The sequence below is a fragment of the Strigops habroptila genome, chromosome 9 (genome assembly GCF_004027225.2).
Source record: "Strigops habroptila isolate Jane chromosome 9, bStrHab1.2.pri, whole genome shotgun sequence".
Classification (NCBI taxonomy): Eukaryota; Metazoa; Chordata; class Aves; order Psittaciformes; family Psittacidae; genus Strigops; species Strigops habroptila.
In genome coordinates, this window is record NC_044285.2 from 10,940,789 (window position 1) to 10,958,424 (window position 17,636).

The 17,636-nt window shown below is 39.4% G+C and overlaps 2 protein-coding genes across 3 annotated transcripts; both read right to left on the reverse strand.

Moving 5' to 3' along the window:
* Positions 1-120: 120 nt before the first annotated feature.
* Positions 121-4,484, reverse strand: LOC115613045. The gene is made up of 5 exons (XM_030498064.1): positions 4,432-4,484; positions 3,812-4,230; positions 2,596-2,656; positions 2,312-2,341; positions 121-1,903 (listed from the first exon to the last, which is right to left on the reverse strand). The coding sequence occupies exons 1-5, from the start codon at positions 4,482-4,484 to the stop codon at positions 1,897-1,899; spliced, it is 570 nt and encodes a 189-aa protein (XP_030353924.1). The 3' UTR covers positions 121-1,896.
* Positions 4,485-5,660: 1,176 nt separating this feature from the next.
* Positions 5,661-14,374, reverse strand: SPATA5L1 (spermatogenesis associated 5 like 1). Of its 2 annotated transcripts, none has more exons than XM_030498167.1 (8): positions 13,076-14,374; positions 11,838-12,023; positions 10,382-10,540; positions 8,919-9,128; positions 8,298-8,525; positions 7,558-7,692; positions 6,775-6,900; positions 5,661-6,099 (listed from the first exon to the last, which is right to left on the reverse strand). In XM_030498167.1, exons 1-8 carry the CDS (start codon positions 14,150-14,152, stop codon positions 5,947-5,949), a joined length of 2,274 nt encoding a protein of 757 aa, XP_030354027.1. In that variant the 5' UTR covers positions 14,153-14,374; the 3' UTR covers positions 5,661-5,946. The 2 variants fall into 2 exon arrangements, with proteins under 2 accessions (XP_030354027.1, XP_030354028.1); XM_030498168.1 differs by having other exon boundaries at positions 8,979-9,128; positions 13,076-14,260.
* Positions 14,375-17,636: the final 3,262 nt, after the last annotated feature.

Here is a 17,636-nt window from a genome sequence, read left to right on the forward strand (position 1 = left end):
ATTAATTTTTTCAGCACTTTATAATCCAATGAAAAGTACTTAGGTTGTCTAACACACTTATTTCCCTAATGCTGACAGATACTTCGGTCATAGTATTTACAGACCATACAAGTCATTTATTGAAGAACAAACTTTTTTAATGCATGCATCAATTCAGAACACAGCACTTTTTGTTTGATACAGTCCATCAGAAATACAGAATAACTTACAGAAAATATTTAAAAATATTTCTATTAAAATACTTGAAACTTGCATTCCTCAGAGCACTGGATTTCTGTGGTTATATGCTATCCAATCATCTTGGAATGTCATTCCTTAAGACGAAAGCTAAGAATGTATTCTGAAGTCTTGTAGTTCCTCTTACTCTAGAACATAAACGCTGCTGAGTCATCCTTACTTGATAAATATTTACACTGCATCTGCACACACGTATGGGATAAAATAACATTTTATTTTTTTTTCCTCAGCATCAATAAATCTTACATAAACTTAAAGCTCCTGAAGCCAAGCTATCTTAAAATTCAGGAGACAGCTTTACTAACCTAAGTTGTCTTTGCTGCACCCGAGTAACCTAAAGCACTTCCCTATTACTCACTTACAGCAACTTTTTCCAGTTAGTAGTTGTTTCACTTTTGCTTTCTTCCTCACAGAAAGGAATATGCATTCTGAACATCTGTTGTAAAAGGAACAGTGTAATATATTGTGAAACTGCTTGGAAAGAGACACATACAGAAAACATCCACAAAAGGACTGTTCTACCATTGGATGTATATATTACCTCTTTAATGTACTGGGGGTCTGCCCAGGATATTCTTACCCTGGCCAACCCATAAGAAAACACAGAGGCTTAAAGAAGAACTGGCTCTGTAAAGAACCATTCCGAAATTAAATCTGTTATTTTCTCTTTGTTAAAGCAGATGTCCCGAATAGCACGTATCTAGAAATGCTTAGAAGCTTTGCTAATGGCACAGTACACTTAAGCTTCCACATGAACCACCTTGCACAAAGAGAATTAACATTATGTAATTAGTTTTGGATAATGCACATTACCAAACTCTAGTAACTTTTTCTAAATTTAAACATGAACAGTATTTAAATACAACAGAAATTATCTCATTTCCAGTTCCCTTTTACCCATGCTTAATTCTGATGTTCTAATCCTATAGTCTCAAATACTCCCTTAAATAACCTACTAGACTCTCAACAAATTAAGGTGAGTGCATGCCTAAGTTTTAATATTAGCAGTCGAACATTAGTTTTGACTTAAATTCTCATCACATGTAACATAGAAAACAAATGCTAATATACTTTATGACCACATATGATGCCGTACAAAGACATCCTCTGGTTCTGATGACTGTTTGGTCAGTACAGAGCACTGAAATACAGTGTAGAGAGGGAGCAGATCAGGAATCCCAATTTAGAAGGGCTTTTGGGTAATCTCCATTTATTGAATTTTCATGGAATGTTGTAAAGATGTATAAGTTTTAAATAAAATATATTTTAAAATTACAAAATTAGTGTTTTTGAAAAAACCCAATATTCTACAAAAAGTGTGAAGGCTTTTCCATCTATAATTAACATCTGAATAGTCAACATTTGACATCAAATGCCCACAGAAAATCAATTATGTGAGACAGATTTTTTGACTGTGTGTATGTAGTATGCCAGCTTCTAAAGCAATATGGAACTCCTCATCCAGATTCCAAAAAAATGTAGGGAGACCCTAAAAATGTAGCAGAAGCATTTCCGCACACTGATTTCAGTAGCCAAGTTTGTGCAGAAGTGATTCCACTAGATTCACAGGGTACCTTTTTGAGGCAACAGAAACGTGTCACTTCATAAGCTTTTTGACATTTTCCAGCTCTTCTATAGGTTTCCATTTCTGACGGATTGTTAATAGCTGGAAGAAATTAAAAGTAAAACATGAAAAAAATTAGCAAAATCCCAGTGAGATTTACTCCACTCCCACCCATCATGCATCAACTTATCCATGAAGGATTTGTAGTAGCTTTACATTTTCCCTTCAGAAGCAAACAGAAATAGCAACTAATGATCTATTTAACAATTTGTTGAACAAAATCACTTGGGTATTAAATAACTAATAATTAAAATAGTTTTTTCTTTTTCCTAGATGGTTTTCTAAAATAAGATTTTTTTCCTTCAGGCTGCAGTACTCAACACATTCTTACACAATTTTGTAATTCAGTAACAAGGCATTAAGGAGCATTTCCTCTATATTCTGAATTTCCATTGTTATTAATGGAATTGAGTAAATAGATGTTGCAGGGAGGAGGTGCAGGATACCAACCAGAAGTACACCATAAATTCAGGATCAGACCTAGAATGTAACAGCTGAATCCCCTTTATTAAGTAATACAGGGAAGATAATTTATGTGAAGTAATGAATTAAGCAGTTAGTTCTACTTTTAAATAGACACACATCAGCTTTACATTTGTTTGGTTCTTCTTTTTTAATTTATATTTTTTATATTTTATATATATTTTATTTTGCTAGATCTTACATATTTAAAGATACTCATTGTGTTGATAATGTATGCTATTTGTATTGACTATATTATTTGTACAAATTACCTTCTGAGGCTTGGTAGCATCAACAGTTTCCCATGGTTCTGGATTGCTGCTCTTGTTAATGCTTTAAGAGAAGATAAAGCAAAACAGCTATTATGTTTTAGGGAGTGATCTTGCATATGTTTTTCTTATAAGAGCTGTCTATTGTCAGTAGAACTATTCATGTAAGTAAGTAGTTCCCTGAAAAACAAGTTTACAGGTTTGGGCATTTATATTCTAATATAAACGAATGATGTCTTGCTTTATTTGTGGCTTCCAAATCACCAAACAAGCCAACATTGTTCAAGTAGGTATTATCATAAGGGAAGCAAGATGAAAAAATCAAAACTGAACAAGGACACAGAGAAGAAAAAGGGGATTCTTACCCTGACAGCTAAAACACCTATTCCTATCACTTTGAATATAGAAGTTCCCAAAAGCTTAGAGTATAAGAGTTAGCTCCAATTATTAGCCAAGCCATTAAATATGAACTTATTCGAAGTTCATATTATCAAACGCTGTTCCTCATATACAAGCCAATAGCCTGGTTGCAACATATCTGCATGCCATCCACCTATCTGATTATTGGAAATTCTTTATAAGCACATTTAAAAGCTATCACAACTAAAGCAAAGAAAAAATATAATTATTAAATCTAAACTTAGGAAATAATTCAGAATATGCTCAAAATTAATGAATTTCTTCAGTATTTACAATCTGCAGTATCTTAGTTGCTACCAGCAGTCTGGAACATCCATATGGGACTTTTTTTTTTTTTTTGTGCAAAACATGATGGTCAAACACCTCTGTTGAACAAAAGGAGGTCAGGGTGAACTCCAAGCAGTAAATTTTTGCTTACATCACATCGGATTTGCAGAATAGGGAATAGATGGAAAAAGAGAAAGCCCCAAAAGCTGCGAAGGATATTATTCCAGCCAGGGGAATGAGCTGAAAGACACAAAACAGAGACAAAAGTTGAACTAGTGTCCTGGCTATGGAGCCATGGGTAGGGGGAGTGAGGGTTACAGGCAATGAGATGGGATTACCTGTTCAGGTGTGTGAGCTGTACATTACCGCTCACACCCCTCAGCTCCAGGGCATGACTCTCAACCCCTGCTTATCCCCATCTCCTCTATAAGCTGCTAATTATTAAATGCCAACCCCTGTGTACCTGCTGGAACCAGCTGCATCCCCTCAGCCAAGGGGGTTATCTCAGAACCAACGTCTATGACAAACTTACTTCTCTTTTTGTTTTGAGTATGTGGAAGAAGTTCGTATTCATCATCGCGGCGGCCGCGGACCTGGAACAAACGGTTCCCTGTAACCGCGCCCCGGGCCGGGACACGGGGGAGAGGGCACGACGCCCCCGTTACCTGGCAGGCGGGCAGGGAGCGGCGGCGCTGCCGAAGGGCACAGCGCCCGCGAACCCTGCGCCCCGCGTTATATACGCGCAGCCTCGCCGTTGGGCGCGGGCCGTGCCCCGGGTGACGTGGGCGGGACAACGCCCGCCGCGCAGCGCCGCGCAGCGCCCCGCAGCCCGCGCAGGCAGGGCGCCCCCCAACGGCCGGCGCGGGAAGCGGCCCGCGCGCGTTCCGGGCCTCCCAAGGGAGCTGCGGAAGGGCTCTTCCCCATGTCCTCCCGCAGCTCCTCCTCTCCCTGCTGTGGCATTACCCAACGTTGCTTCTCCGTTCGTTCTTTACCTTCGTGTTTGTCCCCTTATCCAGGTGACTGCCTAAACAACGTATTGAGGCAAAGGCACGGGCAAGGCCTTAGCAAGGGACATTCGGCGACCAGAACAAGAGCCTGATGCCCCTTTTGCTGCAAGGGTACAACCACTCTGTTGTGTTACACAGCTCCTACCTTCCCACTACCCCTGGCTGAGAACTCCCACCAGGGGCAGGCTGGAGGTGCATGGTGCCTGCAGGCAGCTCCTGTAAATCAGCTTCTCTCCCTCTTGCCCACTGTAAAGCAGTAAGAGAAAGGAAAGGTTGCCCTTACTGCATACTCTGCTGGCTCCCCATAGCAAGAAAGGGACACAGCAGGGCACAGTTTGCTCCACTGGTCCTTCTAGGCAGTGAATACAGAAGTTAAGCAGCAGCACCTCTGGAAGACAGGAGCTGACAGCATTTTGCTGGCTATTCTAAAGCAAAGTAGAGAGTTACCTTGAAGGTTTTCATACTTTCATATCCAGCATTGCTGCTAAGAAACCTTTGGGTGTTTGGGAAGCTCATTGGCACTAGCCTACTTGGTATCAGCAATAAAACAGCAGCATGGTCCCTCCTCAGGAAATGGTGATCGAAGCCACCAAGCTGTAGGACAGTCATTTATATCTGAACCCTTTCCTAAGTTACAATGACTTCTGCTACTCCCTTTTGCCCTCCACAGTCACTAACTCCCTTGGAACTTCCTTTTGTGATCCATCTCACTGTAAACTGCACTGCAGTGCAGTCTCTAGTGCCCCTGTTTTGAGAAATACTTGTTAATGGGTTAATTACTTAAGAACCTCAGCTGAAATAAGAAATTATCTTTGACAATGGAGTATTTTGTTCACAAACATTTTCATGGGGAAAAGGAAAAAGTATTAAAAAACTTCCTACCCTGGTAAGTCAAAATGCACACTTATATACATACAATAGCAATTTCCCTTGATATATGTATTGTAGAAGATGACCTACAAAAATATATTGACAAAGAATGATTGGGTGGGGATTGGATTCTGCAGAAACTGTTTTAAAGCAAACCTTCTTCTCTAAAGAAGAAATTATTATAGTTTAATTACAGATTTAGTATCTCCTTACTCAATCCAACTGCTTGTAGAGCAAGCAGTAACTGATCTAAAATGATTCCCCAAAACCCAGACTCTAAACCTACAACAAAGTATTCAGCACTGACAGCCATTTCACCACCACTATGTTTTGGAATCTGCTTGCAAGAAAGCAAGACTGTACATACACACATATTAAAACACCTGTCATTTTCTAGAGTATGGGACTTACTTCCTCCTATTTAACAGTCTGAAAGCTTTTCTAATTTTCCTTTAGGATCTTCACAACATATTTTAAGTTAAATACTCTTATTATGCCAGTGTTTGTACTGAGAATTAGGAAATCTACAGTAACACTAAGCTGTTCCACAGTGATTTATCTAAGTATCTGAATTACTTGTTTTCTAGGTGAAAACCTAGCCAAAGGAAACAAGATTTTCATTTATTCTCCATTATTGAAACAGATTTTTCTCAAGTGAAATTTTACACATTGAAAACTACAGTACAAAAATAAAGGTACAAAAAAAAGTACAGTATTAAAAAGCAGGAAAGCATTGCAAAATCTTTGTGATGTATTCAAGAATACCTATGCTACATCACTCCTTTTTGATTCAGGAGGCTAATTCTTGATTATAGATTTTTTCATAAAATTCCAAGTCTTTCATGTTTAAGGATGGTTTTACAGTCCTCAAAGATTTTACAAAATGCTCGTGTTTTACAGCAGTTGCTTCAAGTCCATTCTCTTGCAACGTCAACAAAGCAGCCTTTAAAAGAAAAAAAAAAGGAACAACTTAAAATGCTTATCACGTTTTAATCGGCAAAGAAATTAAGTATTCTAAAATATTTTACATGAAACAATTTCAGGTAAAGCATCTGAAAACAGCATCATATAGTTTATGGTTATTTAACGACAGATACAATATCAAGTAAAATTACTGCAACTCTCATTCACTTTTTTGTCTGAATTAGACAATATATCTTTGATCCCTTTAGTTGGATTTTCCTCCCAGTCTTCTGTCTTTTATGCAACTAATCTCAAATACTTACAGATTTATCTTCTCAATTTTTTTCCTCTCCAGCCTTGACAGCACATACTAATTTCAGCTACAAATGCTGCAGTTGCTTGCAGTACAGAGATTGCAATTCATCTAGATGTGAGCTTGGGTTAGAAAGGGCCATGTGAAACAAAGGGTAGTACAGGTCCTTAACTTCTAGGAAATTATCACAGAAAGCCTTTATTCTTATTTGGCTTTTTTATTTAAAGAATTAACCCTTGTTATGTTCTTCAGCTTTAATCATTCTCTTTGTATTTTCATTACAAACTGTGAATGAATCCATATACAGACAGGTTGGTAACATCTATGTACTAGCTCTTTTTCCATTGAAAGGTTTCATGTTCAGTTGTTTCACAGGTTCATCCAACCATGAGTACTTCTTACCTCCTTGCACAGATTTTCAATATCAGCTCCAGAGAAGAGGTCTGTTAGAACTGCCACATCTTGTAATGACACATCAGGATCTAATGGAATTTTTTCTGTGCAGATTTTCAAAATGGAAAGCCTTCCCTGTAGGATGGTGCATATTATACAACAAAACCAAACAAACCAAGAATTAATCCCTCTCCAAAGCAGTACCAAATTAGAAATTAGAACTAATGAAAATAAGGAGTACCAAAACTACTTGGTTTTGATGGAAGAGTGAATAAAATGCTATTAATGGAGATAACCATAATTGTAAGAGTATTATCTCACATACTAAAGTCTGTTATTCGCAGTTACTCATTACTCCATGAAAACACAGTATTTTAGACTGAAGAGTCCATATTTGGCCTGCTTTGGGTCAACATTATTTTATGGGGAGAAGCTCCAAGTAGCTACACTACTCTTGGGAACAGGGCACAAGAATGATTTGAAGCAAGGACATATAACTTGTTACAGTACTTTATAAACTGTAGCTTGATTTTGTAAATACAGAATTATTCCAGATTTTGTCTGTCTTCTATATGTGATAGTATAGCTACAGACACCAGTTCAAATGTTACTGGTGTTTAAAATCACAAATGCAATTAGTCCTCTTTAAACTTCTTCATTGTACCTTATGTTTGGTGAATCATCCATCAGTTGTTAAATATATTACATGAATATGTCCCCATTCGCTCTTAAAGTATGCTGGCAATTAATACCTCTCCATTTAAATCCAGGTATGGCTTTGCAATACATCACCTTCAGATCCGGAGGTGGAATATAGATGACCTTGTCTAATCTTCCAGGACGCAGTAAGGCATCATCCAACATATCTGGTCTATTTGTTGCAGCAACTACCATGAAATCCTTGTTCAAAGTTTCCTGAAACTCTAGCTAAGAAATTATATAAACACAGTGCAACATGGTTAAGATAACTAATATCTTTAGGTAATATCTAATTACTAACGAGGAAAGGGGAAGAACAAAAAGATGTTTCTTTACATGTAGTTACTTTCCTTTCAATATTAGTATTTTATTTTTCTTCAGGTAAAAACTGCCTTGGTGCAGGCCAGATTAAGTGACAAAGAAGAAATAGATGTGTTAGTTTTGTATAAAGTACATATGAGAAAGCACTGCAAATGAACTAGGGGTAAAAAGTAAGTTCAGGAAGGAACCTGTACAACAGTAAAAACACAATTAGTCTACAAAACTACCTTACTGTCAAGCAAGAGGATTTTTGTGACAGAAAATGAACACCAATTAGTAATGCTCTTTAGCCTGTGTGGGTATTTTGTTCAAAGTCTCATTGAAGAACAATGTATGTAAAAAGCTAGCAGCCTATATACAGTACTTTTTAGAAATTATGACAGAGTACAAGAGCATCTTGCATATTTTTAAGCCTGAGGATTTTACGTTTAAGAAGTGTGATTCAACAACTAAAATTTTTGGAACAACAGGACAGCATTTATCATCCTATATGGAAAAGGGGACATAAATACCTTTCTTTCCTCATCACTTTGTTCATGACATTGACCCTCAAGCTGCAGTTTGCTTCCTCTTCTTTCTGTGACTTTCAGCCCAATACCATCCAACTCATTGAGAAGAACAGAAAGAACCCGCTCTGAGACACCGTGGCTAGTTTTGCAGTGTGCCCGACACCCCAAGATAGAGTCAATCTCATCTAGGAATATTATTGCTGGAGTATTTGCTCTTGCTTGGCGAAAAACCTTTTTTAAAAATATTAATAAAGCAAAGCATCAGTGCATGCATTCTGTCAGGTAAGGAGAAAACACCTATTTGCACATACTCTGTATTTCACTTAAATTTAAAGATACACTCAAAGATTTGCAGGAACTGTTCTGGCTTACATTTACTATAGACAAGGTCTTATTTAGATTCTTAAATGAACTGAAAACAAAAGGGTAGAAATACATTCAAAGCTTAAAACTGGTATAATTTTAGGGCTAGATTCTCAGTTTATATACAGCTGAATCTGAAAGCTATCTTATTTAATTATCAGATGAGAGCTTTAACTATCATCTTTTCAATAAGAAAATTTAGACCATCACAAAAATCAAGCAGAAATAATCTATAGGCCTTACACAAATTAAAAACTGTACCTGAGACAAAATCTTCTCTGAATCTCCAACGTAAGGTGAGAAGAGGTCAGCACCACTTACAGAGAAAAAGGAACAGTGACAACTTGTGGCCAGAGCCTTCACCAGCGTGGTTTTGGCACACCCTGATGGCCCATAGAGAAGAATACCCTTTGGAGGAGACAGGCCCATCCTAGCAAATGCCTGAGGAAATTTCATAGGCCACTCAATACTCTGTCAATACAGGAAAAAAGTGATGAAATTCTTAGTAACAGAACTAGAATTCATAGGCAATCAATAACACCGCTGAGCACATTATTTCCTTTCCTTGGTAGAAACATTAATTTGAAATCAAAGAATACTAGCTTGGGCTTTCTTCATATAATGCTTCCTTCTTAAAGTGTCCTCTCAGTCTCAAACAGAACAAAAGGCAATTCTTGAGAGATGACATACAAAAGCTGTCTCTGGCTACACATTCAGGAATGGACAAGTTCTCTGGATGCAAGACAAGTGTTTTGCAGCTACTCGAAACCATGCTTATTTTCCCCTTGGTAGTGACATCTTGTTAGAAGAGTTCTAACAAACACTGCAATATCTTAATGAAGTATAAAAAAATGTTTTGAAATAAATGGGTCGGGGCAATCCCAAGCACAAATACAGGCTAAGTAGAGAATGGACTGAGAGCAGCCTTGAGGAGAAGGAGTTGGGGGTGTTGGCTGACAAGAAGCTCAACATGAGCGTGTGCTCGCAGCCCAGAAACCAACCAGGTTGCACCAAAGGAGTGTGACCAGCAGGTCAAGGGAGGTGATTCTCCCCCTCTACTCCACTCTTGTGAGACCTCTCCTGGTCTCCAGTCTCCTGGAGTACTGTGTTCAGCTCTGGGGCCCCCGGCACAAAGAGGGACATGGATCTGCGTGAGTGAGTCCAGAGGAGGCCTTGACATGCTCCAAGGGCTGGAGCACGTCTCCTGTGCAGACAGGCTGAGAGAGTTGGACTTGTTCAGCCTGGAGAAGAGAAGGCTCAGGGGAGATCTTGTAACAGCCTTCCAATACCTAAACGGGGCCTGCAAGAAATCTGGAGAGGGACTCTTTACAAGGGCATGTAGGGATAGCACAAGGGGGAATGGTTTTAAACTAAAAGACGGGAGATTTAGTTTAGATGTTAGGAAGATCTTCTTTACTGTGAGGGTGGTGAGGCACTGGAACAGGTTGCCCAGGGAAGTTGTGGCTGCCCCAACCGTGGATGTGTTCAAAGCCAGGCTGGACGGGGCTTTGAGCAACGTGGTCTAGTGGAAGGTGTCCCTGCCCATGGCAGGGGATTGGAACTAGATGGTATTTAAGGTCCCTTCTAACCCAAATCATTCTGTGGTTCTATGAAATACAATATACAAGGTAATTTGCAAGAGAATTCATTTCCATGACGTAGCACACAGAACACCTTGGAGGACATGGTTATTAGAAACTAGTTGGATTTGTTTTATCCGTTACCTGTTTTAACTTTAATTTCACATCTTCAAGACCACCAATTTGCTCCCAAGTGACAGGTTTACACTCTGTTAGTCCAATTGCACTTCGAAAAGAGGATGGCTGAGTTCTTTTAAAAGCTTCTTGGAAATCTGCCATGTTAATCACTGTTTCAGCTGAATCCTGAAAAAACACAGATAAAGCATATTAACAATATTTTTACATAGTAACTTACAATGCTGCATTAGTATGAAAAATACTTCACAAAAGGCCAAATGCAACTAATAAAACAACAAATTCCCGCCCTAACAAGCTTAAGCACTGCAGACACAAAGCTGTAACACAAAGGAGTCTCTTTAGTGGCAAGTTTTTACAAAGGAAAAAACCAATTTGAACAGAAATTAATGCTTTAGAAAAAACTACTGTTCCCTAAATTATAGCTCCATTAGACAGTGATCTGCTAAATCAAGTGGTTGCTAGTTTCAGGGTTACTACATACGAAATCCTAGACTCTCTTGAATACAAACAAAAATGTTCTAACATCCATTTTTACCACAGAAAATAAGGCATTATCTCAAACAGGCTATAAATTACCATTACGAAACAACAGATGCAGTAACAGAACTAAGCAGCATTTTACAAGAGTGCTTACAGTTCTCAAGGCAAATAGGCCATCTACTTATTAATTATTTTCATTTGTCCACCTACTTTCTGGGATATCAGGCTCAAATTATTTTATTATTTTCAGTATTTGTAAGTTATCTGGAGGAGATGGAAGTTTTAGAAATATGATGCTTTCTTTTTTCCTATCTCTGCGTGAAGACAAAGACAGGAAAATTCTCTGTAGAAGCTCTGACTCTGGTAATTTTGCAAATACTGCTTTAAATTTCTACCAAGCCATTCCAGATTAAAAACCATGTATCTGTGGTATATCTCAGTTCTTGTAAAAGTCAGATTAGATAGAAAGAAATTAAGACATTTACATAGATATGGAATTGGAGAATTGCTAAAGATTAAATTTCCGTACACTGGGCAGCTGTATACCTTGTGTCTACAATGTTATACCCAGCTTTACAACACAAATGATAATAGGTTTTATCACTAGCAGTTATATTTATGTGTCAACCTAACTGTAATTTGTAGTTATTATTAAGAAGTAGAACTCTAAATCACTGATAGCTTCAAGACAGCTTTGATGAACCGTATAGTTTAGTTTGCCAAGGACTAAAATCTCTGCACAATCCTAAAAAGATAAGAATAAAAAATTTCAGCAAGGCTTTTCAACCAGAAAGGAGCAAACAGTATTTTCAGCTGAGAGCTGAAAGGACCAGTGTATTTACATTTATAACACAGCTGGTATTTTCAGTATTTTAATTTGAGTTCTTCAACTTGCTGAGCTTTTCAAGCAAGGCTGAGTATTAACGGGGAAAGGCTAGTAGAGATATTAATGACATTCTTCTTGACTAATTTGCAACCATACCAAAGAGCTGCGGAACACAGCCTGCATAGCAGCTTCTCTGCAGAGTGCTGTAAGGTCAGCTCCAACATACCCAGTTGTCATTTCTGCCAGTTTCACCAAATCAACATCTGTAGAAATTGGCATACCAGATGTAAGCAACTGCAGGATGGATCTTCTTTGTGTAAGTGTTGGGGTCCCAATAACAACCTAAATCAAATATAGTAAACAAAAATTTTAAGTAGGTATTTTACTGTATTCCTCTTATTTTATAGACCTAAGCAAGCAGCTTGGTCTCTGCTTTACACTGCTTACTTAAGATTTAGACATACTTACACTGCAACTAAAGAGTTTTACAGGAAACATTACCAGCACTATACAAATGACAAATACTTAAAATACTCTTCATTTACGCTTGCTTTCCAGGTGAACAGTGTTTGCATAAGCAGTTGTTCATAAGACACTGTCAGCTAGTGTATATCAAGTCTTAATTTAAGGCAATTTCATCGTAAGACATAACACTGAAATAATTTTCCTTGCAACACAAGAACTGAATTAGATTAAATCCAACAAAAAAAATCAATTAGATAAGCATTCATACATTAGAACCCTGGTAAAATACCACCATAAAATATGTCTTAAGAACTCAAGAATGAAAATTATACTTGTGAAAGCATTAAAGAACTCGACTAAACTGGATGACCCAGGAGTGCATTTAGCAAGCAAAATAAACACCACAAGCAAAAGCACTGTGCATTGTGTAACTGTGTTCTTTCTTCTCTGGACCATTAGGCTAGAAGTTTTCCAGAGTAGACCTAGCCTCTGTTACTGAAATCCGAACAGACTTTTTGACACAACAGGTTACTAGTTCTCTGTCATGATTAACTTTCAAGGAGAGATGCATAAATCTTCAATCTGGGATTTAAATGAGAAAAATCTAAATCTGTAATGCTAAGCATCTGTAAGCAAAAGGAAACCGTCAAGAAGGGGTCCATGTCTTTATGATAAAGAAGTATAAAGATTCCCCTTGTCCATTTTCAAGTATTTGGAACTCTCAGTTTCAGTAAAATGTGCTCCCTGCCTTACCCAAGCTGCAGCAAACTAAAGAAACAGGGCATATCAAGCCTGTAGAATCCCACTATGAAACCTGACCAGCAGACACCAAAAAAAAACCACCTTAAAAATTACTTTATTAACTTCCCCCTGTGCAACCTCAAAAAGGAAAGAAGAAAAGGAGCATATGAATCACAGGGCTTGCTTACCTCTCTGTCAAATCTCCCAGGTCTTCTCAGTGCAGGGTCTAAGGCATCAGGCCTGTTTGTTGCTGCTGTAATGACCATTTTACCCTCACTACCAACACCATCCAGCAGTGTTAGTAACTGAGCAACAATACGATCTTCAGGAGCATTGTTTGAACTTCCTCGCTTTGGGCATAAAGAATCAATTTCATCAATAAAGAGAATGGTTGGGCCTTCGTGTGCCATTTCTCTGGCCTTTTCAAAGACTCTTCGTAAATTCTCTTCACTTTCTCCTGGTCTTGAACCATAGAGGGCTGGGCCACTGATGCACAACAGATACGCACCCAGTTCTTTGGCTACTGCCTTCACCATAAGGGTTTTCCCTACACCCGGGGGCCCTATTAACAGCACTCCATTAGGAACAGAAAGCCCTAGCTTCTTAAAAGTCTTTGGAAAGCGGAAAGGCAGATCAATAATTTCTTTCAAAGACTTTCCCACATCATCTAGCCCTGCAACTGAAGTTTTTGCAGTGTCTTCTGATAAATGTCTGTACCATTCGTAAGTGATCACCTCCTTAATCTTTATGCTTGTTTGGGGGGTTATCAAACCAGCTTCATCCACTAAAGAGTCTACAGACAGTATTTCAATATACATAACAGGGTTTTCGAGATTTGGGGCAACAGTTACAACATAATGAAGTGAAACATAAATATTTCTTAGCAGTTCTCTGATTATCTCCTGCAACACTGCTCTGGGAGTCGACTTTTTCAGCGCAGCACTCTTAAGGACCACTCTCACAGCTGCCTTTGTCAGCCGGCGGTACGCCAAAAGCTGCAGCTGGCGGACACTCAGCGTGAGGCCCGTCACGCCCCTTGCTGTCACACCGGCGGTGCTGCAGGTCAGATCAACCTGCAGGTACCCGTCCGCCAAGTCGTGCCTGGGCCACACCGTGCACAAGCAGCAGCCCGTGGGCAGGGAGATCCTCAGCGGAGCGCCGATCCTGGCTCCCAGGAAGGACAGTGTGGCGGGTCCCACCCTACACCTCTGGGTGCCTTCATCTCCCGGGTCCAGGAGGAGCAGCTTTAAGACTGCCCCCTCCATCGCAGGCTTGCACGCCGCTCCCCCCACGAAAGAGGGAAACTCCTGCTCTGCGCGGGCCAGTCCAGCTCCTTACTCACCCCGCAGGCCTCACGCTCCGCCAGCGCCAGGCCTGCCGCGGCCGCCCTCTCCCCCCCTCCAAGCCGCCGCTCACCGCCCGAGCCGGGCCCGCTCCCGCGTAGGGACCGCGCCGCGCTCCGCTGCACCGACAGGCGGCCGGGGCGCCCCGTGCGCATGCGCCATAGCGGAGCACGCGCACTGCGAGGGAGCGCGTGGGGTGGGGCGGTACTTCCCCTCAGGGAGCCGCTTCTCTTCAGGTGGCTGCGTCAGGTTGTCTTTGGGGCGCTGTCACGCCGCTCTGCGTGAGGTGAATGCTGTCTCCTAGTGACCGGGTACCAGCTGTAGGCCCTCTCTCGGCTTCTTATACCCTCTTCCCATAGACGAAATGATTGATCCCTTCCTCACTGCCACCTGGCTTGTTCTCGGCGGAGCTGGCTTCGGTGGGGCTTGCTCGCCTCCCCTGTTTCGCCTCCTCAGTGCTTGCCGCTTGTCGGATTGGTGCTTCTTAAACATGTTCCCTAAAGTTGGCCTTCCCTTTTCCCGTGTCCCCGGTCAGGGCTTCTCTTGACGTGGGGCAGCACCATTTTCACCAGCGTTTGGGGCTGAGTCAACTGTAGGCGCAGGTTAAGAAAAACATGCATGGAACCACGCAGCTGATGCGAAAAACTGCTGATAGAATTAATCAGGACACACATATTTATTTGGCAATTGGTAAAACTCTAGTAGTGTGCTCTTCTGACAAATGCTTAGTCAGCATTTAAGAAAAATTAATTGTATAACTTTTTGGTTCACCATCTTCTTAAACTGTGCCATGAATTGTGCAATACTTTTTATAAAATCCATTCTGGAGATCTGTCAGCATTGTGGGGTACAAGAGAAAAAGTGATAGAATTCAGCATGTGCGTGGTTTTTTTATTGCAAGTGGCTTCATTGCAGGCAGTTACAAGTGTACTTCATTTGAGACCATACAGGTACAAGAATTGGGATCTCACGTACGTGACACTGGTCAGATGCAGTTACGTTCACAGAAAACAAAGGGTGGTTTAAAGCAATGGCTACCAACTGTCCAGCTTGTATTTTGAAGGCCCCTGGAGGGGAAGCATAATGAAGTCTTTTTGATGGCGTCCAGCCTAATCACATTCCTTACTGAATCAAGGGCTGTACACAAAATGGTTTAGTAAGCCATAGGAACAAAAGCAGGCAGTGGTAACAGAGCTAGTTCAGCTAAAAAAGTTTAAATTATGAGTAGGAACTCAGAAGAAGGGTGTAGGACTGAGCAGTGTGAAAACCAGCAAGCTGCCTCCTTATGCCTAATTATGTGCAAAAGGGCCTATGTTATATTTCCTTTCAATTCATGGCCAGATTTTGTCCTTTCAGTGTTTATTTTCTGTTCCTTTTCTTCTGGGTATCTACTTAATGTTTCTTTTCATAGCACGTTTTTATACTGCACATATATGCAAATGCTTATATGGAATATGCAGACTTATTAGGTATTTAGTGTGGGACCGACTAATGTCTGTCCAGAGAATGTACAGACAAAAGATTATAAGGAGTTTTCCAAGAAGGAGAATGTATTTTCAAGCCAATGTCTTATAAACACATTCTCTTGTTTTATTTCTTTCTGTCAAAGATTCTCATAAACACGAGTGCCCTCGAGTACGTACTCGATTAAACAAAAAACGTGCTCTGTTTAAAATGGCAGATCTGTGTTTCAGAGTTCCAAACTGGAAGTGGTAGACCCTCTGCTTGGTTTTAAAAAGTTGTGTTTAGGAAAGAAATATATGGAAAAGTGCATATTTGAAACGAGCTCTGTGGTTTATACTCTATATAGTTGTTCTTTGTAACAGACTTACTGTAACATCTGGAAAAATCTGATTTCTTATGAGAAGGAAAACACCTGCAAGTCTAATCTTGAGTGACAAAGAATTCCAAATAATAGCTGTTAGAATTATTGATTTGAGTTTCTGTTGGCTTTAGTGAGGACAAGTTTAGATCTTCTTCCTGAGCTTTTTTTTAATGACATATGCATGGAAAAGCTGATTTGCAGTAATTAATTTATTTTGCCAGTTTAAAATTTACGTTGATACTGATTTGCATAAATATAATTGGGTAAGTACAGCAACCTAGCCAATTTTCCTTTCTGCCTTCTGTTTATCATCATTATATAATCCTTGTCCTTCTTTATAATAAGAAAAGCATCAGTATGGCAAAGATGATGAGTTAGTTAACTGGCAATAAATTGTGATCTTCTGCATTACACTGCCGTGCAAATGCTTGTGTCAGTGCAAAGAATGGCTTGAAATGGGTGGCTGGGAGGGAAGGGAGGGCTGTGACCTCTTTTGGTCACAGCAAAGAGAGGTCACAGTTCCAGCTTGTGTCATCGCATTGATTGTGGAAATGCAGGTGATGGTTTAGGGGAAAAACAAGACAAAGGGATACTTGTTTCAGAAAAATATGAAATGGGAATGAAGTAGTAATTAATGAATCAGTAGTCTTACATAAGAATAGTTGATTTGACAGTGTTGATGTACACTGCTAATATTTTCAGTTTTATTCTAGTTACCTGTGAGTTACTAAGTGTAAAACATACATCTAACAATAACACTCTCGGTGTCCAACATAAAAATTATTATATTGTTCCTTGCTGAACACATCTTAGTGAATTTTTCAACTTAAACTTCTTGATTTTTGACTGTAGTATATTGTTGTAATACTGAATATGTTACATTAAGACACTGATAGTTCAGCTCTCTTTTGTATAATGAAGGACTTTTCAAAAGAGTGCAGGATTGGCTTTTTTGGAGCAAACTGTGGAATCAAGACCTTATTTGTATATTTTAATAGAAAAATTTGCTGAGTGACTTTACTCTGCTTTGGTATGCATAGCTTTTCATAGCCATGCTCCTGAATAATTTACAGACCCCAAAATGACAGTGACAAAATGGCAAAAAGGTATTCCACCAAGAATCTAGTTTAAACTGTCAAAAAAAAAAAGAAATTAAAAGAATGTTTTAAACAGTTTTCTTACTATTCGCTAGATGGCAGCTGATCTTCAAGAATGGTTGTATTTCTCCTTTCAGATCTGATAATTTGAAGGGAGTAGTCATCAGTTCTTGGAGAAGTCAAATATTGTCCAGCATTGTCTTCACTCCGTTTCTAATATGAAACTGAAAAACCAGCACAGTGAGTGTTCAGATAATTCTCAGCTTCATTACTGTTTTATGTTGGGTTTGTTGCTGTTTATTTCTGGGGAAGAATATTCCTTTATTCTTTGCTTTCATATTTAGTGGGCCAGATTAACTTCTTTTTAAGAAGAACATACAACACTCTAATAATATTCTAAAAATAAAGACTAATATTTCTGGTTTTCTTTTGTATATACATATTGGGGTTTTTTTAGCATAAAATAATGGGCAAAATTCCCAAT

Excerpts from the sequence above, each read along its gene's own strand:
- LOC115613045 (XM_030498064.1), bottom strand. The coding sequence starts at position 4,484 with ATGCACCTCCAGCCTGCCCCTGGTGGGAGTTCTCAGCCAGGGGTAGTG. Across the intron at positions 4,231-4,431 it reads CAGCCAGGGGTAGTGGGAAG|CAGGGAGAGGAGGAGCTGCG; the intron begins GTAGGAGCTGTG and ends GTAATGCCACAG. Across the intron at positions 2,342-2,595 it reads ATGCTACCAAGCCTCAGAAG|GTCTGATCCTGAATTTATGG; the intron begins GTAATTTGTACA and ends GTTACATTCTAG.
- SPATA5L1 (XM_030498167.1), bottom strand. The coding sequence starts at position 14,152 with ATGGAGGGGGCAGTCTTAAAGCTGCTCCTCCTGGACCCGGGAGATGAA. Across the intron at positions 12,024-13,075 it reads CTGGGAGATTTGACAGAGAG|GTTGTTATTGGGACCCCAAC; the intron begins GTAAGCAAGCCC and ends TATTTGATTTAG. Across the intron at positions 10,541-11,837 it reads CTGTGTTCCGCAGCTCTTTG|GATTCAGCTGAAACAGTGAT; the intron begins GTATGGTTGCAA and ends GTGTTTTTTCAG.